The sequence below is a fragment of the Zootoca vivipara genome, chromosome 12 (genome assembly GCF_963506605.1).
Source record: "Zootoca vivipara chromosome 12, rZooViv1.1, whole genome shotgun sequence".
In the NCBI taxonomy this organism is placed as follows: domain Eukaryota; kingdom Metazoa; phylum Chordata; class Lepidosauria; order Squamata; family Lacertidae; genus Zootoca; species Zootoca vivipara.
In genome coordinates, this window is record NC_083287.1 from 3,029,931 (window position 1) to 3,055,217 (window position 25,287).

The 25,287-nt window shown below is 42.0% G+C and overlaps 1 protein-coding gene across 6 annotated transcripts in view; it reads left to right on the forward strand.

Moving 5' to 3' along the window:
- TPK1 (thiamin pyrophosphokinase 1) overlaps positions 1 to 25,287 on the forward strand; it is a 207,881-nt gene that overhangs the window by 21,658 nt on the left and 160,936 nt on the right. For all 6 annotated transcript variants that reach the window (XR_009558356.1, XM_035101357.2, XM_060280546.1 and 3 more), the window contains one exon: positions 13,229 to 13,303. Coding sequence is in view for 4 of the 6 variants with exons in the window: in XM_035101357.2 (XP_034957248.2) it covers positions 13,229 to 13,303 (75 nt within the window). In the remaining 2 variants the exon portion in view is untranslated. The remainder of the gene's footprint in view (positions 1 to 13,228; positions 13,304 to 25,287) is intronic.

Genomic DNA, 25,287 nt, shown 5'->3' on the forward strand with positions numbered 1-25,287 from the left:
AGCTGCTAACATCTTCTCTGGCATCTATCAAGGAGCTAGCTAGAAGCAGCAGAGACAGTAAACAAAGGATGTTGGAGGAAAATCACCCCCTATGGGAGATTGTTTTAAAGTCACTGGGAAGTGCTGTCTTCAAAATACACCTTCAGTTCCTCCTAGATTGCTGGAAACAAGAAGTTGCCTGTGGGAGTAGAAGCTTTGCTTTGTAAGCACTTGTGCAACTGTTATTTCTTGGTATAATCCTTATAACTAATGTTCAGAAGCATGCATCTCTTTTCTCATGCATCATCATATACACTCACAGTTCCTTCTTTCCAGTCAAAAGACCACTGTTTATTTTTGTATCCTAACTTATGGCGCCAGAATAGCTGATGTACGCAGCAGGATCCAACGAGCTGAGTTAAGCCATACCCAAGTACCTGGGACTTTGAGCTTTCATGACATAGCGCAAGTCCAGTTTCAAAAAATTTGTTTGCCATCTGGCATTAAGAAATTGATTCCTGCGAAACATAAGCCCTTAAAGCTTTTGCCCATGTGGAACTAGTTGTATAACTCTTTGGTTCCTGGCTATACATCATGATAAAGATTACTCAATCATGACCTGCAAAATATCTGGCTCAAAGAGATTTGCATGCGCAGGAACGGGGAGGGACCGTGGCTCCTTGACAGAGCACCTGCCTTGCATGCGAAAGGTGCCTGGTTGAATCTGTGGCATTTCCAGCTAACAAGGATCAGGAGATGGGAGGAACTCTGCCTGAGACTCTGGAGAGCCACTGGCAGGCAGAGGCTACCTTGGGCTCAGTGACCTGGGATAATGCAGGTTCTGGAAATGTGAGCGCTACCACATGCCCTTGCCCTTCCTGGCTCATTAAAAAGGCCTTGCCAAGTGGGTAGAGGGAGTAGCCAGCGCCTCCATAAAACAAGGCAGAGTTCCAGCATGCCTAAAGGCATCTCTCTGTATTTTAAAATATTTGTTTTTATAATGTTTTATAATAGTTTTGAACTGTTATCTTTTATATGTTCTTAGCTTTCTGTGTTTCATTTGTGTTCGTTTTAATTTTTATGAACCACCTTGAGGTGGGATATAAACATTATAAAGCTAATACTAATAAATAACTTACTCATGCACCGGGATTTCTCTTCATAAGAACATAAGACAAGCCTGCTGGGTCAGGTCAGTGGTCCATTCGATTCCTGGAATAGCCAGGCTACCTTCCTGGTGAGGCAACGGGCCATTAAGGAAACAAAGGAAGTGGATCTGTGCTAGAAAACCATGCTGTGAAGCCCTCCATCGTAGGCTCTGGTTGTATATATGCGTAGACACCACAGTCTCTGCTCTTCCTCATTCCAAACGAAACACGAACCCGGGGAAAGGACCTAGAACCCCTGGAATCTCATACCACTCTGAGAATGGGTGGCATGCAACGGTATTTTAATTTGTAAAAGTGGTTCTGGAAGGGAGAGACACCAGGCTGATGGAGATAGTTCCCCTATTAAAGGCTCTTACATGTGAGATGCTCTCACAAAGAGTAGGGGGAAATAGTTCAGGCTAGCACTGGTCAGCCTTGTCCACCTCATATTGAACAAGGGTCAAGGAGTGGTCTGCTGATATTTGAAGACAGAAAAATATTTGGGATAATTTGAAGTGTCTGAAGTAGTCAGGGTAGTAGCTGCATTCCAGAGCCCACTTAGTAATGGAGACACAAAATTGACAGGATTATATTTGATTTACACAACATAATGCATTATGATCCTAATTGTGCTTGAAACTTCTTCACCTTGTATATGAGGGAAATACCTGACTGCTTTAGCATCATTTCTTAGGACGACTCACATATTGTATTGAGCAACTCTGATTCTTTGTGATCCATGGCTATCCCATTTGGTATAAGAAAATGATTAAAATCCTGATTTAAACAGATCTGGAATTCATGACCATTATATCTGCAGTGGGTATCTGAGAAAGTGGCAATGTTTCAGGTCCCTATATTTGCTTTTATTATACTAGCATTTGGTGCCAAATTAGGCATTTAAATCACCTTTTTAATGCTGAAATAGCTAGATTTCTGAGAGAAAGTGAGAGAATTGGATTAAATGATTCATCTGTGCATCTGCGAGATTGCAGTTAGCACTTTAGCTGATCTCTTGCAGAATTACAGATTTATTCATTTAAAACAAAAAGGTCGGGATTTTTTTCCTGGACAGTATAATATTTGGTTATTAGGCTGTTTGCTATTCTGATGAAGAAGAAATTAGAAACAATAGTTTTGTTTTAGTTTTTTGCTCTCATCCATCCTCTCCATATTGTTTCTACCTTTTTTTGGCCGAAGTGGTTGAAACTGTAGGCAGAGTAGCCCCACAAAAGTGAAAAAGGCCCACTAAGTTGTAGGCAAATAGATATAGGGGCATATGTACTGGCCACATTAATCATTTAATGTTGATTTTCTTTAAAATGGAAATGCCTGTAACTTTTTTTATTTGGGGGCAGACACTACAGCTCTGAAGAGGGTAAAACAGGAATCACAAACTCCCACAGTGTTTTCTGGGTGTTTGGTTTGAAAATTGTAGACATGAGAGAGGTTCTCCTGGGTAAGAAACCTGCCAGTTTGCAGAAAAATTGACCTTGGGGCTTTTAAAAGTTGATTTTTTGAGGTGACAGAGAGAGAACTAAAAGGGATTTGATTTTCGGGTCAAGTCATTCCCTCTGATTACAAGCTGTCAGTCAAAATGGAGCTCTTTTCCGTTCTTCTCATCTCCCTGTCCTGGCACCTTCCTTATGCCAGGATAGTGAGATGAGAAGAACGAGAAAGAGATCAATTTTTCTCTTGCAAAATTGAGAGTGTTGGTAAACTAATCTCCTCTTATTATAACTAGCCTTGACTATTGGGAAGAATTTCCCTATCGGATCATAGCGTGATCTTAAACTAGAGCGGTAAGTTTAAGTTTTTCAGGGTTGTTCATCTCTCTCCCCACCCCCACCCCCATTTATGATAAGCACGGAGACATCATTTTGCTTTAAATGCTTATCTGCAGTATTTTTTTTTATGCCAGGATCCTGAGATGCCACAGAGTCCTTTAGGAGTCCCTGTTTTGAGCAGGCAGCTATGTAAGGGTACCGCTTTGCCTCAGAGAAGGCAGCCCAGTTCAGGTCAGGATTCATCTGAATCCGAATCTCCATCATCAACAGCAATGAAACATTGGCTAGCTAGATCTTTTAGCTTTTTTCGTTGGACGAGTTAGTATGAACTCAGCCTGAATAAATAAGCAAAAGTATTTGGAGTATGTGGTCTTAAGTGTCAGATGAGGAATTTATAACCAAAAGGAACACTTTTCACTGACGGATGATGAACAACAAAGACACTGACAGTATTAAGTGCCAGAGTTTCTCTTTCCCTCATTGATTTTTATTGTGTTTATTGTTTGGCTCCCAGGCATATGTACTTTCATTTTCCATTAGTACAACCAATACTCTCTCTAGAGAGTTGAGCTGACATAAGTAGCACCCATTTCATTAAAAATGGCTCCCTTTTCACATAGCACAGCCTGTGATTATTAAAAAATAAAAGGTAAAAAAGGAAGCTGACATTTGTTATTAGGCCTCAGAGCTATTAAGTTTTAAATGCCATTTGTTTTTCTTTTCATTAAATAGGCTTTTCATTTTTAAATCCTTGGCTCGAGTTTTTCTCAGCGATGCTTTTTCTTCATGGCGTGTGTGTGTGTGTGTGTGTGTGTGTAGATTTAATATAAGTTTCTTTTTACTTTCCTCTTAAGGAAGTCACACACACACACAAATACAATATTTAATCAATGTGAAATTTTCCAACAGCAGTCTCAGGTGAACTTTTGAACCTCAAGTTATATCTGGGGAGAGATGAGGGGGAGAGATTGGGAACAGCCGTTGACCCATCTCTTCCTCTTTGTTGCTGGCGGTGCCGGATACTCACACAATAATCCCCCCCCCCCAGTTAGAAAAGTGATTCTTCTCTCCCAAGGTTACAGGGATCCAGTGTCCAGTAACTATGAAATCTCCTGGTTCAGTTGTTCACTTATTTCCAAAGGAAGGGAAGTCCTAGAGTGGCTAGTAACCATTCAAACAACAAACATATTAAGGTGCCATGGAAATACTGTGAACATGGAATGCGTGAAAGTACAACTGTATCTAAACAAATACATGCACAGTAAACATTATATAGACTGGATTAATGAACCGTTCAACAAGTGGCGTGAGATGAACTGGGTGGAATGTTCTTCAAAGGCTGTGCCTGTGAATATCTCCTTTATCCTGAGTAAACTGTTTTGTATGATTGGCTCTTTGGACTGATGAAGCGTGTAGCGAAATCTGTAATATATCCGGAAAACAGGTCTTCTTTCGCCCACCTGTGATTCCCATCAGGGTGGTGCTTTGATTCGCCTTCCCGTGATTGATCCATGCACACGGCTTTGTGTTTCAACTCAAAAGCCATTGAATAACATTCCAACCAGTTAATATTTGATAAGCAGTTTTGAACATTTTTCCTATTCTCCTTTGAGCTATCCTCACCGTTGTGGCGGCATGGGGTTGCCATTCCGTGTTGGGACTTACACCACTTGTTGAACGGTTCATTAATCCAGTCTATATAACGTTTACTGTGCATGTATTTGTTTAGATACAGTTGTTGTTTGGTCATTTAGTTGTGTCCGCCTCTTCATGACCCCATGGACCATAGCACGCCAGGCACTCCTGTCTTGCACTGCCTCCCGCAGCTTGGTCAGACTCATCTTCATAGCTTAGAGCAGTGTTTCTCAACCAGTGTGCCTCCAGATGTTTTGGGACTACAACTCCCATCATTCCTAGCTAGCAAGACCAGTGGTCAGGAATGATGGGAGTTGTAGTCCCAAACCATCTGGAGGCACACTGGTTGAGAAACACTGGCTTCGAGAACACTGTCCAACCATCTCGTCCTCTGTCGTCCCCTTCTCCTTGTGCCCTCCATCCTTCACAACATCAGGGTCTTTTCCAGGGAGTCCTCTCTTCTCATGAGGTGGCCAAAGTATTGGAGCCTCAGCTTCAGAATCTGTCCTTCTAGTGAGCACTCAGGGCTGATTTCCTTAAGAATGGATAGGTTTCTTCTTGCAGTCCATGGGACTCTCAAGAGTCTCCTCCAGCACCATAATTCAAAAGCATCAATTCTTCGGCAATCAGCCATGGCACCTTAATATGTTTGTTGTTTGAATGGTTGCTAGCCTATCTCTATTCTAGCTACCGGTATTATTCCAGTAAATGTGGTTTTATATTGACTAGCCAGTTTGTGGTGTTGTTTTGTTTTGTTGTATCACAAGTAATTAAACCATTTGTATAGAATATACTTTTTTGTACCAGGATACATAATCTGGAGGTAGTATGAAGAGTGGCCAATAGCCTTTTCTTGAAAACATTTTTTAAAAGAATCAGCCACTCCATCTAAATTTAAACAGAATCTTGAAGTGGACTTTTCTGAAACTTCTGTAAACTTACGCCTGTCATCTTGCCTTTAGCCATTATTTCCTCTCTCCCCAAAGACTTGCAACTTATGCGGAAAATACAGTGGCACTTGGAAAATTTCCCTGCTTTGTCCCCATTATGCTGAACAACTCTGGGTGTTCTATGAATATTTACATCATTATTAATGTTTCATATCTTGTCCCTTACGGTAAGGGTCTTACCACATATGAGTATTTACCATAGTCTATATGGCTCTTTAAAGCATGTTCAAAGGCAATATATATGTGCTTGTATTTAATTCCATCATCTTTTCTGAAATGCAGGGTAAAATTAAATAATTCATTATCTCATGTTTCCTGTTATAAAAATAGTTCCATAGGTACTATACCTTCTGTGACTTCCTTTGCAATGTATTTTCTAGACAGAATTCCCCACCATCCAGTGAATTGAAACAAAATTAAAACTTCAGGGAAGGCTATGTCTACTTGTCTTTAACACATTGCAAGCTTTAAAGAAAGACAGCTTGTGAAGTGCTAAAATAATATCCCTTTACTCACGTGTAAATTCAGTGGCTAAGCAACTCCAAACACATTAACAAATGCACACACAACAGTCAACAGGGAGCAGTGTTTCATTGTTCACCTGAAGAGCAAGAATGTCTTTACCATTCCCAATGATCCCACAAAAGCTAGGAGTTAGGTGGAGGGGGGATTTATAAAGAGGAGAGCTGATGTGGAGAGGAAAGAAAAGAATACCCATTTCAACAAAGGATTTTTTTTTCAAACCTAGCAAAATTCTGCAATAAAGGCTTAAAAACTAGAAATCACAAAATCAGAATAAAATTACCATTAACTCTTAGAATACTTTCCAGCACGCTATCTGTCTTTCAGAATCAGTTTGCAACACTTGGTCCTACTCTAACATGACCAAGAAATAGATTGCTGGACAGGAGTTGGCAGGCAAAATCAGGCTTGATATCGAGACTCCTCCTCACTTTCCTAGTTTTCTGGACTATTGGGAGTCCTCCTTAGGTTGTAGGTGGGAGCTAAGAATGAAATTCTCAGGATTATTATTCTTTTTTTTGGGGGGGGGGGAATACTAAATTACATGCTTGAAATGGATCATTCCAAAAAGAAGACCCACAGCCATTAAAACAGGCTTGAAGGCATGCAAAATGACTATGCACCTGGGAATAGTCGTGGGAAGTAAAGCAAAGTCAAAAATGCTTCAGAGTAAACACAGCTAGGATAGTACCACAAAACCTTGTGCAGTACCTGTGGGCAATGATTGTGTGACGGGGCTGTTGAGAATGTGCAAGCTGGCTCTCCCTCAGATGCCAGTGCATCTTGCCCTCCAGTTAATACTTCATTGGCATCAGTCATGTTTAAAAACCCCTTCAGACTAATGCAAATCAGTTGGGGTATGGCCAGGGCATGCACACCAGCATCTAGCACAGAGCTTTCCAAACTTTTCATGTTGGTGACATGCTTAAACTAGCCCCTTTTCTGCCCCAGGAGGAGCATGGGGAATGTTCGTGCAACACACCTACACATGACAGCGGATACATGAATGTGTCATGACACACAGTTTGGAAAGCTCTGTACTAGAGGCAAGAAGGGCTCTTTTAGGAAATGAAAGTCTTCTCCAAATGAGAACAAAGGGGAATACAAACTTTGGCAAAAGAAATGAAAGCAGAGGCACACATTGCAAGGAGGAGAAGAAATTACTTAAATACATTAAGAGCAGGAGACTGGCCAGAGAAGTGGTTGAAGGGCAAGGGAGTCAAAAGTGTGCTGAAGGAGAATAAGAAGACTGTGAAGCTCAATGAATTATTTGCATCTGTCTTCACAGTGGGAGATGCATGGTAGATCCCAGTGTCTGAATGGGATTTGAGAATTCTTACAAATAATCTTTGATTAAGTGCACTTTGATTAGCTACACACCCTTGCTCTGTAAATAGAAGCACGTTGATGGTTAAGGCTTCACAGGATCTCTAACATTACATAAGGGGCAACTGAATGGACAAAAATACTTTTAAAATGAGAGGTTATATTGAAATATGCCATTGCTGAGGAAAGTGTGTGTGTGGCATTTGTGTGGCATGTGTAGCCAAAATGTAAAAGAGAAAGCCTCATATTAGATTTTATGTCTGTTCCCCTTGCACTTAAGATTTATTATTACCTCCTCATGCTGCAGATGACTGGATCTTCTCGGTCGGCAAAAGCTGCAAGTAAAAATAAAATAAAAATAAAGCAAAAATGCACTTAAAACAGTAAGAGGTTACCTGAGGGAACACCTCTTTCTCTGTATACCTCAGCAATTGCTGAGGTCAGAGATACATTATCTCAGAAGAATTTCACATACCTGAACTTTCAAGAGCTGAATTTGTGTTATATTGTTGACCGAATCAAAAAGAATTTATTGTTGTTGAGTGTGGGTGTTTGGTAGTCCTTTCAACTGCAGAACATAAGCGGAAGTAACTGAGCTGGGAATCCCTGGAAGCCAGGGTGTTTAATGTGCTTTATCTTTTCCCTGTTGGCTCTCCTTTCCCAATGGCTCAGGGCTGATGCACCATTTCCTGCCCCATGGGTGAGAGATCAGTAAGCCCACATACTTATCTCTCCTGTGAATTTATTTCTCCTGCCTCCCCTCTTTCAAACGCTGGTATAAACCTAACCACGATTAGCATTGGTTTTTATGCAGAGATGAAGTGTTAAATGTGCTTGATGTGGAAAAGGAAAAGGAAAGAAGAATTCACCTGGGAAAGAGCACATAGTCCTCCCCAGGGTGAACCTCATTTCTTAACCTTGATTTTTTTAAACCTGGAAACTTACTTATACACTTGATGTTAGGGTATAATCAAGTCTCTGTTCTTCTCCTGAGATAAACTGCCAATAACCATATAATCAATAATAATAATTGCCTTCTATCTCAGCAACCATCTTGCTTTCCTCTGTATTTCGTAATCACCATTTTCATCATGGGTGATGAAAGCTGAGCTCATCATTCAGATGCGGTATCATCAGTGTTTCATACAAGTATTCCCTACTTGGCTAAAAATACCTTGACTATGCATCTGATATTTGCATCTGCTCTCTTTGTGGCCATGTGACATAGACCACTTATAGTTGTGACAGTCAGGTTGTGTATCCACAGCAGTGACCAGAGGAGGAATGACTACAGGGAGGAGTGCAGAGAGAAGAAGTGCAATGGTCCACCTGTAGCAGCACAACCGGACGCCTTTATCTGCCCCACCTGCAACAAAACTTGTCTCTCCTGCATCAGTCTCTTCTTTCGTACCCTATCCATTGTCCAGAATGCTCAGTGCAGCATTTTTACTGCAACCTTGTGAAACAGATGAGAGAAAGTGACTTGCCCAGTTCCACCAGCCGCATTTCATAGCTGCATAGGGATATCCAAACCAGGGTTTCACACAGACAGGGGCACCTGGCCTGCGGAGATGCTGGCTAGGGCAGCTGCAGGCACTTCCTGCTCTATTTGGCATATAGCAGAGCAAGTTTCAGTGGTGGCTGAGAATGGATGACCTTGAAGGCGAAAGACAAGGCAAATGGGAAATTGCTTGCATGACAAGGGGCTGTCTTTTAAGGGTGGTCCGGAAGCTTCTCTGAATGCAGAATGCGGCAGCTAGGTTGCTCAGGGGGCTTTCTTGCTGCATTTATTGATGGCCAACATGCACACTGAAGGGGGTGGGTGTGGAACAGGCTTATGCATGCCCAATATCTAGAATCCAACCACCCCACCCGCAAATGGGGAGTTGCCTATAATGCCTGTACTTAACTAGTGGCACTTGCTGCCAGTTTGCTACTCAGCCTAAGTTTAATGTTCTTTTATTGGGACTAGTATATCTAAGAGAATGCCTCCTTCTGGGGCACTAAGATGTGCAGAGAAGGCTCTACTATCCATGGCACAGCTTGGAGAAGTGCAACTCATGATTGTACAGAGAAATGCCTTCTTTGTCAGCACCTACCCTATGGAAGATGGGAGCCAGGTGGCGCTGTGGTTAAACCACTGAGCCTAGGGCTTGCTGATCAGAAGGTTGGCGGTTCAAATCCCTGTGGCGGGGTGAGCTCCCGTTGCTTGGTCCCAGCTCCTGCCAACCTAGCAGTTCGAAAGCACATCAAAATGCAAGTAGATAAATTGGAACCGCTACAGCGGGAAGGTAAACGGTGTTTCCATGTGCTGCTCTGGTTTGCCAGAAGCGGCTTTGTCATGCTGGCCACATGACCTGGAAGCTGTACGCCGGCTCCCTCGGCCAATAATGTGAGATGAGTGTGCAACCCTAGAGTCGGTCACGACTGGACCTAATGGTCAGGGGTTCCTTTACCTTTACCTTTACCCTATGGAAGACTTCCCCTTGGATATTAGGGGTGCTTCCAGCTTACCTGAAAGCAGGCCTGATTACTGCAATTGGTGCTAATATTTTACTATGTTATGACTTGTTGCTGTTTTACTAGTTCGAAGTCAGCTTTGTACTCTCTGGAGTGTAAGGGGTATGGAAATAGTTGCAGAATAAATCTCATCAGCTCAAACACTCTGGTTTCTTAGGCTTCAGTCCTGTGTACGCTTACATAGAAGTAAACTTCCACATAGGATAGCACTGCAAGTGCACACAGGATATGAGGAGCTTCTCTTCCCCTCGCCCCCATTGTGTACTTGAATATTGGGCTTCTGGATTCTTGAGGGGAAGGACTGTTGCCAGCAATTCACACCTAACATCTTTTCAAACCACCAGAATCTCACTTCCCATGTGACAGAGAAAAATAGTGGGGAAATAGAGGCTGATTTATCAGAGACAGGGCTACAAATAGGGACTATCTGAGGGAAATGGGGACAACTGGAATGCATGCTAAGATGATGGCCTGAGGCACTGAAGAACAGGAAGAAATTTTTATACAACACCTTGGGGTAATTCGGAAATGCAAAGTCCCATTACATGCATTCCCTATTAAAACTAAGTGTTGTATTTACTCTGTGGAATTGAAGCATGAAATATCAAGTATCCATTCTGTATATTGCATTCTCTGACTTCATTTTGTAATGTAGATACTGTTATGCACTCCCACTTCCCAGAGCACAGAGATGTTTCGAGGCAGGACGATCTGGGAAAACACTGGAGACCTTTTTGTATTATTTGCTTCATTTACAGCTATACAAGAAGACCGTAAAAGAAGGTAAACAGCCTCCCTGGTTACGCCTCTGATTTCAGCTAGATTTCTACCCCTCTTGATGGAGTTCTGAACAATATCCTAGAATGGCTTTGCAAATGTAAAACACACACCTGAAATCTTCTATCAACATGACATTTAGATGAAAGCAAGCAGCTTATGTAGTGCCAAGCAGCCAATTTGTGAATATACCATGGTTGGGGTATATGACATGTGCCATGTTCAGTTCTGAGTTATGTCTGGGACCTGCCTCATGTGCCATATCATGCAATGTGTGGGGAGGGGATGCTGTTTAAGGTCCATATTTAAGTGCTCTTGCTCTCATGGAACCAGTTTTGTAATTCTTCAGATCCAGGCTGATAGTTGGTAACTTACAGTGCAGTCCTGTATGTGCTACTCAAAAGTAAGTCCCACTTTGTTTGGTGGGGCTCACTCCCTACTAATCATCATCAAACTTTATTACGGTTGCAAATCAGCATAAGATAAAAATTAACCACATAAGACCTAATGAGGAAAGGGATAAAAGTCAAAAGTGATTATAACTCACATACAATTAAAGCAGATAGAAACAAAATAAAAGTGGTTAAATGCGACTCTAAGGGAGGGAATTATGGGCCTTCAGTTTAGTCCTGGTTTGTGGCACAAACCATCCTTCGACAGATGTCCATCATGGCAGCGCAAAATCTAGCAACAGAGGATGTGATATCTAGGTTTTCGACTTGGAGTAGTAGGGAGTTATAGAGTTGTTCTGTACGTCTTGGGAATTTGTGTAGTATAGGCAAGATGAGCCTAGCACATATATCTGTATAGTATTGGCAGTGAAAAAAGGCATGTTCTGTTGTTTCCACTTGCCCAGAGCCACATGGACATTTCCTCTCCTCCTAAAATGGCCTTCCTGGGTGGCTGAAGGGAGGACCTGGCAATGGGCCAGAGGGAGAGCCCTTCGCTGTTTTGGAATTTCAAGGTTGGCTATATATGGCATCTGGGGATGGGTTGTCTTCTGGTTTCACTGATTAAGAATTTCGGGGACCTGGCTAGATCTGCTTGGCGTTCTGTATCTTCTATGTTCTGTTTAATGGTTTTTCTAGCTTCTTCACACTCCATGTCAAGTACAATCAGCAGGGTGAAGCCTAGAGTTATGTTTATCACTGCATGTTTCCATGTCATTTGGAAATCATCCTTAAGAGTTAAGGAAGCAAAGCCACGCAGGAGGAAGGATAGTCTCAGCCAATAATTAAGTGTGGCAAGCCATACTCTGGCCTCAATTCTTATGAATCCAGTTTCAAGATGTATGTTAGCATTGGAGACGTGTTTAGGCACTTGTAGGGCTGGTCTCAAAAAATTCGATTGTACCAGTTCTAGTGGTGTGCAGTTGGCAGAGGGACCTTGTTGAGCACCATATAAAAGCTGTACCATCTATTTGGCTTCTAACAGTTTGAGGACTGCAGGTATATTATTTATTTATTTATTTATTCATTCATTCATTCATTCATTCCTACCCCGCCCATCCGGCTGGGTCTCCCCAGCCACTCCCTACAATGTACATGTGCAATCCTGTGCACGTAAGTGGGAGTAAATCCCATTGAACTTGGTGGGACTTCTGAATAGGCAAGCATTGAAGTAGTGTCTTCTTCCTTCCTTCCTTCCTTCCTTCCTTCCTTCCTTCCTTCCTTCCTTCCTTCCTTCCTTCCTTCCTTCCTTTTACTTATGTCCTCCCCTTTCCTCCATAGAGCTCAGAGTACAGTTTGCATCTCACAGCAATCCTATGAGGTAGGTTTGGCTGAGAGAAAGAGATAGTTACTTGCCCAGGGTCACTTGGTGAGCTTTCTAGCTGAGCAGGGCTTTGAACCAGAGTTTCCCCCAGTGGCACAGTGTACTTGCATAGCCAATAGGTGCTGATACCTGTACTGGGTTCATCATACCCACCTACCTTTCCTTGGAGTTTGGTTTGCAGCAAGATGCCACCATTGAAAATGTCCCACAGTGTCCTGGAACAATGCTACTTTGGTCATTGCAAGAAATCTAAAATGGCTCACTACAGATCATTGCACTAGCGAACCTTCTGGTTGGGGGTAACAGATGTCAGGGGCTACCCAGGGGGGCACTTTATTGGAGGGACCTTCAGATCAGGAGCCAGTCCTGTCCCCAAAGCTAAACCTAGCACCCCAGCACTGCAGCACACCACCCAATTTCACTGTAACAGGAGAGAGCGCTGTAAATCTGGTATTTTGAGAGCTCCTATCATTTACCCTTCATATTATGAACACTGGTCTTCTGCATGTTGTATTAATGGCAGTACAATGGACCCCTGTTTTAGTTTTAGACTGAATGTCAGTAGATTACTAAAACGTACCCACGAAGCTTTTTACCCTGCTTTAAAGTAAGCATAGAATAGATGAAATAGATGAAACTTAAAGCAAAGTGGTCCTTTCCAAAGTCCTTTCCAAAGTGGTCCTTTCCAAAATATACACAATAATGCTGCAGCTTTTCTAGGGTTCCTGGCTGTACAGTATATTAGCTAAAAATGGTTTGTAGGGGAATACCAAGTAGTGCAGGGAATTAACAATACAATCTTTTCTTGCAGGAAACCTGAAGATTTGCCTTCTGATTCTGAACCAGCCTTTCAACAAAGGTCATTTTCACCATCTGTGGAACCGAGGTAATAATAACTTTATGCATCTCTCCACTTGTTTATATGCTGCCTGGCTTAAGGTACTTTCTGCCCAGCAGTTTCCCATACAGCAGTTTCCATTAGCAATATCAACTGTTCAGGGCCTGGTTTGAATCCAGGACCTAGACCTCACTGAGGTGGGAAATCTCTTCTCCGGGATGTATTTTTTTTCAGGGTGTAGAAGGGGTTCACGTGTTGGAATGGCTCTTCATGCAAAAGAAAGGATCTGCACAGATAACATGATGGGCATGTCAGAAAGGAAGCTCAGCTAGAGCGCTTCTCCCCATCATCTGGTTTTCCATGGTGAGGAAAGCACTCAGTTATATGAACCTACACTCTGAAGTGGTATCACTGTGACAAGAACTAGGACAGAGAAATATTTCCCTTGTCACCCTGTGTAGCCAGTGAGCTGATTATGCAAATTCGGCATATCTTATTCCAGTGGGTTCTTTATGGACTGATAAGTTACAAATGCACTTGTGTGATAAAAAGATTCTCAGGAGCTTTTGATTGCTAGTTTTGTAATAAACTACAGTGGATCAATGTTCCATTTATAATTTAGGGAATATGTGTTTCTGAAAGGTCACCAGCAAACTCTGCTGGTTTAATTACAATAGAAAAGAGAGCTTGTAATCTTTATCATCAACACTAGGAGCTGGTTTCTCCCCCAATTCCCTGTCAGAGATCTGTATGATTTGAATAAGCAATGTAGAGCTCAGAGTCTTTGGAGATATATAAGTCATGGGGTGCTTGAAGCTATTTCCTCTTTCCATGTGAAAATCAATGCTTGGTAGGAATTCTTGCCTTCAAGAATTCTTGCAATATTTCAGAGCTGAGCCCAGAACCTATTTCTAGCAGTCATTTATTGAGTTTCGAATATCAGGGCAAAATTGAGAGCGGGGCACAGCAGGATTTTCAGTGAGATTAAAAAAGAAGTTGGCTTGTTGCAAGATCTGTTTATCAGAGCTGTTTATGAGAGCTGTTACAGGCTGTTAGCAGGCTGCAGACGCTGCATTTACTTAAGAAGATGCCCTGTGGAACTTGGTGGGGCTTACTTTTGAGTAAATGTGTATGATCAGGAAGCACCCCATTCAAATTTTGCCTTAGCCATGAACTCACTAGGTCAGGTTACAGGTAGGTAGCCGTGTTGGTCTGAGTCGAAGCAAAATAAAAAAATTCCTTCAGTAGCACCTTAAAGACCAACTAAGTTTATACCGTATTTTGGTATGAGCTTTCGTGTGCATGCACACTTCTTCAGATACCAAGAAGTGTGCATGCACACGAAATCTGAAGAAGTGTGCATGCACACGAAAGCTCATACCAAAATATAAACTTAGTTGGTCTTTAAGGTGCTACTGAAGGATTTTTTTTATTTCACTAGGTCAGGGTTGGTGTCAGCACTTGGCTCCATTGGGCTCTGCGGCTGAGAACCTGCCCTGGCTCTTTATATATCTCTTTTACAGAAGCCTGGCCCTCTGAGCTGGGCAACTGGTTTTCACTGTCACAGACTCCCTAGAAGGTGGTGGACTCTCCTTGGTTGGAGGTTTTCGAGCAGAGGTTGGATGGCCACCTGTCATGGATGCTTTAGTTGAGATTCCTGCATTGCAGGGGGTTGGACTAGATGAGCCTCAGAGTCCCTTCCAACTCTGTGATTCTATGCATATTGAAGAGCATGAGTAATATAATGCATAACTTGGCCCAGAATGAACAAGGGATTGCAGCTCAGGACACTTCAGAAGCACAATGTTGTTTGTTATTACATTTCTATCCCACTTTCCTCCAAGGAGCTCTAAGGGCACATGCGGTTTTCACTCTCCTCATGTTATCCTCGCAACAGCATGGAGGTGAATCCCCTGGTGAGCTTCCTGGCTCCCAATTTCTAGTACAACACGTGATGACTCTCTTGTTAATTAGCCTCTGTTGCATTTTAATGTGGTGTTGAGGGTATTATCAGATTTTTCTGGAGGTTTGGTAGGCATTTTGTAGAGTTCTCTGAAAGCGGCCGTGGTGGTGAGTTGAAAAAGAAGGGACATCTTTTTGATCCCAAAGAGGCTGTAATAAGTGACATTTCATCTCCACCATGCACTCACCATGGTTATGTCCGCACTTGGCCTATTTGGGTCGTATTACACACAGCAGTCCAAGGACAGGATGTTTGTTTAATTAGTCTTCTGTATTATTTTAAAATGAGGGAAAATGAATAATTAATCATTCCCTTTCTGGTGTTTTGAAATGCTGACCCCTGCTGATCCTTAGTTCATCGTAACAATTGCAGCAGAGAATTGCTTTGAAGTGTTTGAGAAAGGGGCTAATGAATGATTGCAAGTAGAATTTTTTTAAAAAGGAAGACAATTGCAGTACTTTTTACTGCTGAAGTGGGACACACATCCTATGGAGGACTTGCATTGTTAAGAATGTTTTTGCTGTATGGAAGTGTTTGATAGTAGCCTGTATTCTGCTGCCACCAAGTTTTATTGAAGATATTTGGAACATTCCACTGAAGTGACTGCTGTTGGTGGGATATTGGGAGGCATCCATGAAAAAACTTGAGGCAAATAGAGAATAGAGAAAAATCAACGCACCAACAACAACAACACCCTTCATCTGAGGATCACAGGGTGGTTTACAATATAAAAACACGAAAATACATAACGTAGAAACAGTCAAACAAAAATACTCTCCCCAAATTTAGAAGGCCATAGATTGTTTAATCAGCCCAGTGCCTGGGAGAAGAGGAAGATTTCCACCTGGTGTCTATAGAAGTGTGTAATGAAGGCGCCAGCCGGACCTCACTATGGAGAACACCCCACAAATGGGGAGCCTCTGCAGAAAAGGCCCGTTCTTGTGTTGCCACCCTCCAGACCTCACGTGGAGGAGGAACTCAGAGGATGAGAGCAGGGTTTGAGTTAGGATATAGAGATGCAAAGACTCAGCAAGATAAATGAATAAAGAGCAAAACTGCAACATTAAGAGTAAAATGAGTAGTGTTCTAGCATGGTGCTGTGAGGCTGAAAAACAGAGTCACAGGCCCAATGCAGGCGTGAGCTGCCCAAACTCTTGGTTTTGCTTATACCATTGGGAACATCCTGCAGACGTGAATTCCTGCGCTTGTCTTCCTGCCCATTCTTCTCGCCTTGCATGTGAATCCCCCCCCCCCCGGTTCAGTTTTTGAATCAACTGTTGGTTGCATGGTATCAGCAACAACATTTTTGTTAGCCATGGTTAGTGCTATACTCATTGATTTTGAAAGCTTTTGTCCTGTGTTTTTTACAATCTAGGTTTCAAAATGGCTTAGGATGATAAAAATATGCAATATAAAACATGAGTTTAACCTCAAAAGTTTAAAATTTATACCAAGAACATCAAGGGTGTGTGTGGAACATCAGAGAAGTGTTCCTGATGCAGATGCTTCTGGACCAGACCCAAAAGCAACCCCACTTGGAGGGCATTGCAGTGATACAATACTGAGCTTACCAACACGTGACTTGCAGTGGGGAAGTGATCCCTATGCAGGAGTGGCTGCAGCTGGTGAAAGGCATTCCTGTGCTTCAAGGGACAACAGTAGTTCATGGACCACCACCAAACTATGTACCTGCCCCTTCTGAGGGAGCACAGTCCCATCCAGGACAGGCAACTAGCCTGCCTCCCAGAGTTGAGAACCACTCACCCACTTAGAGGCAGATTTGCAAACTTTGGGTTGAGCTAACCATAGTTAGCAAAAATGCTGATTCTAACAGTTGAGGTGGACAAAGGCCCACTGCTATCTATTTTACTTTTGCTAATTCCAATTCTTTAATTGCACCTTGAAGCACTTTGTTTCCATAGCCAAAATGTCTGGAGGGTCTTCTGCAGTCGCTGGAACCTATTTGAGATGGACTACATACTTTCAGATGTTCATTTATTCCTGACCTTGAGAAAAGCACAAAATATCTGCATTTATACCACCACAGCTTGTTGTATAGTGGTTTTATCTGTATCTTTAATAGCTTTTTTGATCATGGATTGCTATTTTATGGCTTTTTTTCCTATGCTGTCAACACCAGACTTTTAAGAGGTTTGATTGTTTTATAGCTTTGGTTCTAATAAATGAAGAACTTAATCACGGAATGTTTAAGTGGGCCATAATAGCGGCAACTTTATTGAGCTTATTGATTGATGTAGAACCTTTAGTTTCTATGCTGCCTCAAGGAAACCTCTCATTAGCGGCTTCTTTTTTGTTTGTTTTTTACTCAAGACAGCTGACCACTGCATGTGGAAAGCCTGCTTGCACCAGACGCAGTTCCTCCGGTGCTGCTGAACTGGAAACGGGAGGTGGGACTTTCCCCTTCCTGCCTGGTTCGGCTGCTGACAGGAACACCCATAGGTAATGTAAGGTGCATTTTCGAGTATTCCAATAATATACCAAATACTCAGCAAAGTAATAGACATGGGAGGAGGGGGAAAGAGCAATGAATGATGAGTCCAACAAAGGGGACGCCGTGCGGAAGGTTACAGCTTGTGAAGAGAAGCTTAGCCATGAGTCTGGTTTGGACAACACACCTAGCTCAGCACAGCGTGGCAGCAGAATGGACCAGGGAGAGCAGAGCAGCTGAGAACTCGGTTTCTAGGACCCCCCACGTTTGCACAGGCTCACTAAGTCAAGGTTTGGTTTTGCATGTTGGACATGCCAAGCCAGTGAGGTGAGTAGGAATGCACAGGGATTTCTTACTGGAGCCAGCATGACAGTCGACAAGTGTGAGAGAGTTTCAGACGCATCGCAATTTCTGTAATTGGGATAATATGAATGCATAGGAGAATCAAAGAAGCTGAATCATTGTGAGAAAGCATACAGTGGTACCTCTACTTACGAATTTAATGCGTTCCGAACACACATTCGTAAGTAGAAAAAAATTGTAAATCAAATCCCATAGGAATGCATTGGGAGAAAAAATTCGTAAGTCGAAGCAACCCTATCTAAAAATTCGTAAGTAGAAAAAATCCTATCTAAACTACATCCAAGATGGCGGGCGGAGCTCCATTCGTAAGTAGAAACATTCGTAAGTAGAGTTATTCGTAAGTAGAGGTACCACTGTAGTTCTATTCCCAATACCTGACCAAAGTTTGGGTGGTGCTGGGAGGCAGTAGCAACGGGGTTCTCCCACAGTTGCAGCAAGGAACCCACCCATTTTTCTGGGAGTGGTCAAGAAATAATACTCCCCTGCCCCGCTTTCAAGTTTAAGAGAATTAAGTGTGCCTGTAAATTCAGTCTGGAAAAATGCGCTCCAGGTATCAGAAGTTTGAAAAATACTGATCTAGACTTTGGTATGCTAATGTCTTCAGCCCTGTTGACCTTTTCCTTGGAAAGGGGGGAGCAAAAACGGCTCAGCAGGAGACATTAAATAGCTTTTTTTTGGCAGTGACTTTTGTAGCAGATTCCCCCACCCCACTTTCTTCTTGAAAACCTCCATCTTTCCAAATCTCTTTAATTTTATTGTCTTCTCTTTACCTTTGTAGAACTGAAAGAGTGAGGCTTTACCTGTATTTTATCCAGCACTTTTATAGTACCCTGACACTCCTAGCATTCACCTTCTGAAATCTCTCATAGCAGAGGGAGGGGGCAGGAGCTGGAGTTGGAGCTGGATAAAGTGTTGAACTGCATTTGGCAATTTAGCTGACACAGTTCATCATCTCAAACATGTTCATTGCAAATCCCGCTCTCCCCACTCTGGTAATTTAAATTACAACGCATAATTAACTTGAGGAATTCACTACTGCAGAAATGAGGAGATGGCAAATAATTTAGATGGTTTTAAAAAAAGGATTAGACAAGTTCATGGACGAGAGGTCTATCAACAGCTATTAGCCATGATAGCTAATTGGAAGTTCCATGTGTGCTCAGTGGCCACAAAACTGATTTACTTTTGAGGAAAGAAACTGAAAGTTGGGTGAGAAGAGGAATGGAATGGAGCATGCTTGACAAGAGGATGGAACAGCAACAATCCACACTGCAACACTTTGTTGCAGGTCCCACTTGTATATACCAAATCTTGGGGGCATAACCTTCATGTCCGACTTACAAACTTCTCTAGAGACATCTGACTTGAGACTCTTGGAAATACAGTCATACCTCGGTTTAAGTATGCCTCGGTTTGAGTATTTTCAGTTTAAGTACTCTGCGGACCTGTCTGGAACGGATTAATCCACTTTTCATTACTTTCAATGGGAAAGTTCACTTCAGGTTAAGTACGCTTCAGGTTAAGTACGGACTTCCGGAACCAATTACACTCATACCTCAGGTTAAGTACGCTAAAGGTTGAGTACTCCACGGACCTGTCTGGAACAGATTAATCCACTTTCCATTACTTTCAATGGGAAAGTTTGCTTCAGGTTAAGTATGCTTCAGGTTAAGTACGGATTTCCGGAACCAATTACACTCATACCTCGGTTTAAGTACGCTGTTGCCTGTTAGCTGAATAAAGTTTCCTGTACCAAGCATCTCATCCGGATAGAAGGCCTCGTACTGGTGAAGCTTTAACATTGTTCTGCCTCATCGTTTTTATTAATCTTAGGCAAATTTCTCTTATCTAGATAGGCAACATATTTTATCTTTTTGAGCTATGACATTTCTAAAATGAAAAATCTGGCTGTGAGTGGGTCACCATTTTTCAGCCAGATAACGGTAGTTTTTGAAATATAAGCCAATATGTCTGCCCTTTTTTCATAGATTACTTAAAAGCAAATGGGCAAATATATAGAATGTCGTTTCTGCTTTATTCTTACTGTGTGCAGAAAAAAGGCATAAAGATGTGTTTTTCCCTTTTATCTGCTGAACCTGACATCAAACCTCAGTATGTTCTCATTAGTGTTCAGCTGTCATGTACAGAAGATGAACTTATAAACTTCATTCTGTGCATATAGACAGTAATGATTTTAGCAGCATTCCTCATTCACAGGAGCTTGGCAACACATTTGCATCCCAGGCACATCATTAAAAGACGAACAAGCATTTTAAAAGCACCAGTGCAGAAAGTGGCTCTGTGTATCATCCATTCAGATCACAGAATTTTGGTTTTCTTGTTACAGGCTCAGATTTTTATTTTACAAAAATGAGGCTCGTGCCACTTTCCTTGATGTAAAAAGTTCCTTCCACTGATTTCTGTTTCCTTGTAATGAGAGAAAGCGAGCTCTGCAGAGTATTTTCATAATCTATCCTCATTTATAAATATGCAAGGAGAGCAATTCAGGCTTTGGGACATCATATCATCCAGGGGAGCGCCATGAACCTCCTTAGCAGCATGATGCCAGCAAGGTAGCATCTCCTTTAACCAAACTCCATCTCCCTCTCTCCCTGCCCCCTCCAAAGGTGAAGGAAACTGCATTGACCCAAGAGAAATTCAAACATGTTTTCTTTTCAGTTTCCACAAGCTGTGGGAGCTTTGGTAGGGGAGGGGGAGTACCCTTGCAAGAACCAAAAGCCAGTGCCCCCCTTCCCCATTGTTAACTATGGGCATGTCATTTAAGGACGGATTTTTTTATTTTTTTGCGAATTTGCTCAATGAGGGCTTCTAAAAATATGTTATTGCACATGAGGAATCCAAATCTGCAATTATTTTTATGATTAGTTGATGATTAGCTTGGTAAATAGAGATCTGTTTGAAATACACTAAAAAAAGCCAAAAACTCGCATTTTGAAGCGAAGTTAAAGTTTTTAATCATTTTATACAAGCGAAAATATAAAAAAAATTGTTTCCAGCTGTAACAACATATCATTACTTTATCTTATAACGTCCTATTATAGTAAAAAAAGAAAATAGAATAATAAATTAACAACTTCAAGGGCTGGTGTCACATGATCATGTATCTGTTGAGGGCCCACATCTGAGTAGGAGAGCCACTGGCAGAAGCCCCCTGGACCATGCTCTTCAAAAGAAGTGTACACTCTTAAAATTTGATTCCTGTAGAATCTAAAGGCCTGCTCTTGATCCTCACAAAGATGGTGTCAGACTTAGAGAAACCATATTCCATGCAGGTCAAGACTTCTGTTCATGTAATGGTTCTGAAGCAGGAGAATATATAGTATTTCCATCCTTCCATCACTGTGATAGAAGGGTTACCATAATGCTTATTATCCATGCTACTATTGAAGGAACTAAAATCTTGTCTTTCTTAAAATGTGGCAATCCTTATCTTAAGATTGGGTGCCTGTCCAACAGCCTGAATCGTACACTGTCAGAATGCTGTTTTTGCACCCCCAATTTATCCAATAAGGAAAGACCGACTGAACTTTGGTAGCTCTACTTTACAGTGTATTTTTAACACCTCCAAGTAGTTTATCCAGTCCTCTGCATAGACTTCATTATCGTGTTTATCATCATAACTATTCTTCAAAGAAAACATGCTTTTCTCCTTCATGGGAATAAAATTCTGTTTGCAAAGGGTGGGAGTGAGCAACAAAGGGACACAATTCTCTGCTGAACCACACAATTATTCTGGTACCAGAGATGCTCTGTAATATATTCAAGCAAGACCCCAGCCCCCAGTCTCCAATGCAACACAGAAGACAATTGCTAGGGCTGGTTAGATGTCCTCATGCCACACCATTCTATCTATCTCGGATAGACGATAAATCTTGTCAGAGCATTTCGGCTTTGAAACGCCAATGACCTCAGTGGGTGGACTGGTGATAGAAAGCAAAAAAGGTATCACATACTGTTGTATAATATTAATATTAATAGTACAGATAACTACAATACATATATAAGAGAACTACAATACAGTGGTACCCCACAAAACAAATGCCTCATTCAACGAAAAACTCACAAGATGAAAGCGTTTTGCGTTGTGAGAGGCGTCTCGCAAGACGAAGTTTCCTATGACCGCGCTTCACAAGATGAATAGGAACGCATTAACTAAATGGGTAGACCGGGTAAACCAAGAAAATTTTAAACCATGCTTCACAAGATGAATTTTTTGCTATACGAAGCAACTCAGAGAACAAATTAATTTCATCTTGCAGGGTACCACTGTAACTTGTAATCAGTTTTAGGCACTTATCAACATCTGTTTTCATGAAAATTGGGGAATAACCTATACGTTTAAATGACAGGAAAATTTAAATAAATGTTTAAAAGTAGGAACTTTTCACATAGATATTTACCAAGCAAGACCTCAATATTTACAAGGAACCAAAATAGATTTCAAATTACCTAATCATACCACAACTTTTTAACACCCCTCAAATCAGGATTTTTAAAGATGGAAAATTCAACACGCCCTACTATGTTAGGATAATCCAAGGAAATTGGGATTCTGAAGGCTGGTTGGGATTACTTGTGTGTCACAAATACCACTACCTTATGCAAGGAAGTAAGCAGCCCTGGGCCCATCTGTGACCCCTTAGGTCAGCGTGAAGATCCCAGTTTAGTTGCTTGCTTTTATTTCAGGACAAGAAACTAACCATAGCATCCCATCTTTCTCACTTCTGTCTGCCTTTCTCACTCATGAAACTTGTTCGCCTACAACTTTTGCAAGTTGTGAACCCTCAGTATTTGCATGGGAACTTTCCCCCTTCCTGTTTTGTTTCCCACAATTCTGCTGGACTCCTACAGCACAAGCCTCATACTCCATTTTGGGCAAAAATGCTACGTATCTTTATTGCCATGTTATGATTAACTCTATTAAAGTCATGGTCAAGGCAACGTGGTCATTCTGTAATGTTGCATAATTAATATTTAGTGTTGATTATGTAATATATTTAATACTTCTCTCTGTATAATAAGCATGTAAGAATGGCATCACACAACTCCACTGGTGGATTTGTAGTGTCTCATCACAATCCTGAATTTGCATGATAGGGAAGCAAAAGTCAAGGCATGATATCAGCACCAACAGCAGTGACCATAGCATGAGAGCTAGAAGAGAGAGCTACTGAGAGGGAAGAAGTGGTAACTTAAAACAACAGCAGTAAAGCAAGTTTGAGTAAAGCATGGTTGGGGTGAAACCAAGAAGAAAAGGCCAGTTTTAAACCACAATAGAAGTTTGAGTCAACAGGGACAGTAACTTTAGTGTTAATCACTTGCCTCCAGTAAAGATTCCCAGAGTAAATTCCCAACTCTGAGAACCCATGTGAAAGGTATATGTGAACATATAAGCAAATTTGGCAACAGAAGGTGCTGTGCTTGCGCCCACGCCCCGCCCACAGACCAGCATAGTGATCCTTCTGGAATTTGTCCATGGAAGGAACTTTCCGGTCAAAATAATTTGATTTCACTGTTTTTATTTGTTTAAGGTATTGAAAGTGCATTAAAGAATGATGTTTAAATCTTTCCTCAAAGTGTATTATGAATTTGTATGAAGTTGGCGTATAAAGGAACCCGCATTTGTGGACTGGTAGATAAAATAATTCATTTCAAGAAGATATAAGCATCTTATAAATCTTAAATGCAAAATGCTTGTATACATTTTCATGCAGTATACAAGTGTTGGAATCAGTTTTGATTCACAAACTGAAAGCTGATGCAGAGCTACCATCATGATAAGATACAAGTAGTCTCTAAAGAGAACTGTAGATTTCGTTCTGATATGGGTCACTGAGCACCATACAAGTTTATGTTTACGGTTCAACAAAGTTTATGGATATTTCGGGGGCAATAAGAGGCCAACTGCTTGTTGCACTGGTGTATGAATCTGTACAGCTGTCTATTCTTCACGTTACCTCCTTATTTTGAAGCACAGTTTGTGAAGCCAGAAATCAGGAATGGCCGCTTACCCGGGACAGAGGTGGGCAGCAGTTGTGACCTGGCGCGGCGCTTCCCCCTCCTTCAGAAGCCACACCATATGCCTGCCTGGTTCCCACCAATCTGGCAGCCTTGGGGGGCGGGGCAGTTGCAGCGGACTTGCAATGGAGGAGGCTTCACTGATCTGCTCCAAGAGAACAAAAGGGAGCCAGCACTGCTCTCAGAAGGACAGTCACCCCCAGAGCATCACCCACCCACCCAGCCCACCCTCTCATCTTGTTTTCTTGCAGACTAACATTTTCTTTCCAGGCATGCGGACATTGCTATGGCCGTACAATGGTTGCTGTCTTCAGGGGTGGGAAGGAATTTTCCCTACTCTGCAGGTTTTGCCTTCCCCATAGCAATTGTCACAACTTTGGCAGTTTAGGCTTTGGGACAAATCCTTTAGTCTAACATCTGAAGAAGGGCTGAAGTGCTGACTCACCTGCTTTCTGCAGCAGTGACAATAGGGTACGCCATTAGAGAGGTCATGAGGGGAGTCTCTGTCCTCAAGCACACAGTGGAGGGGCCATAGAGTCCCCCACACCGATGCGGTGAGGGACCAGCTGTGTTTTGCATTGGTCCCATCTTCCCTAACTGGCCCTGCCATGCCTCAGACTCCCAGCAGGGGCTGAGAAGGATACACACCCAATGCCTATGCCAAGGCTTACCTGCATCTGAATTCAATAAAGTTGTGGCCAATTTAACCCCAAATATATGTTGTTGTGCCTTGTAGTTATATAAATCATTTAATGTGTCACCACGAATAGAAGTTATTAATATTGCAGTTGTTGTATAAGGGATTATTATTATGACTAATACAATTTTGGGACGCAGAAATAAAGAAAATCTTTCCTGCCTGGTTACTCAGAGATCATGGATAATCAAGCATGTAGCTTATATGCAAGCCTGGCTTATCTGTGCAACTCTTTCATAGATGACACCAGAATTGCCTTCTGATCCAGCCTCCCCTCAGGTCCTGGATTGTTTGTGAATGAAATGCTTAGATAACCTGCTTGCATTTATATAGCTTGCCATTTTCAGGTTGCATATGTATCCAGCTGGTGCTTCCCAGGGCACACACTTCCATGTTTCCATCTATTAACCAAAGGATGCTATGAGTTAAATAACCTCTTTGCTTAGAGTCTATCTTAATATGGTTCAACTCCACCGCTGGGATAGCTCAGTAGACCACGAGCCTCATAATCTCTTGTGGGT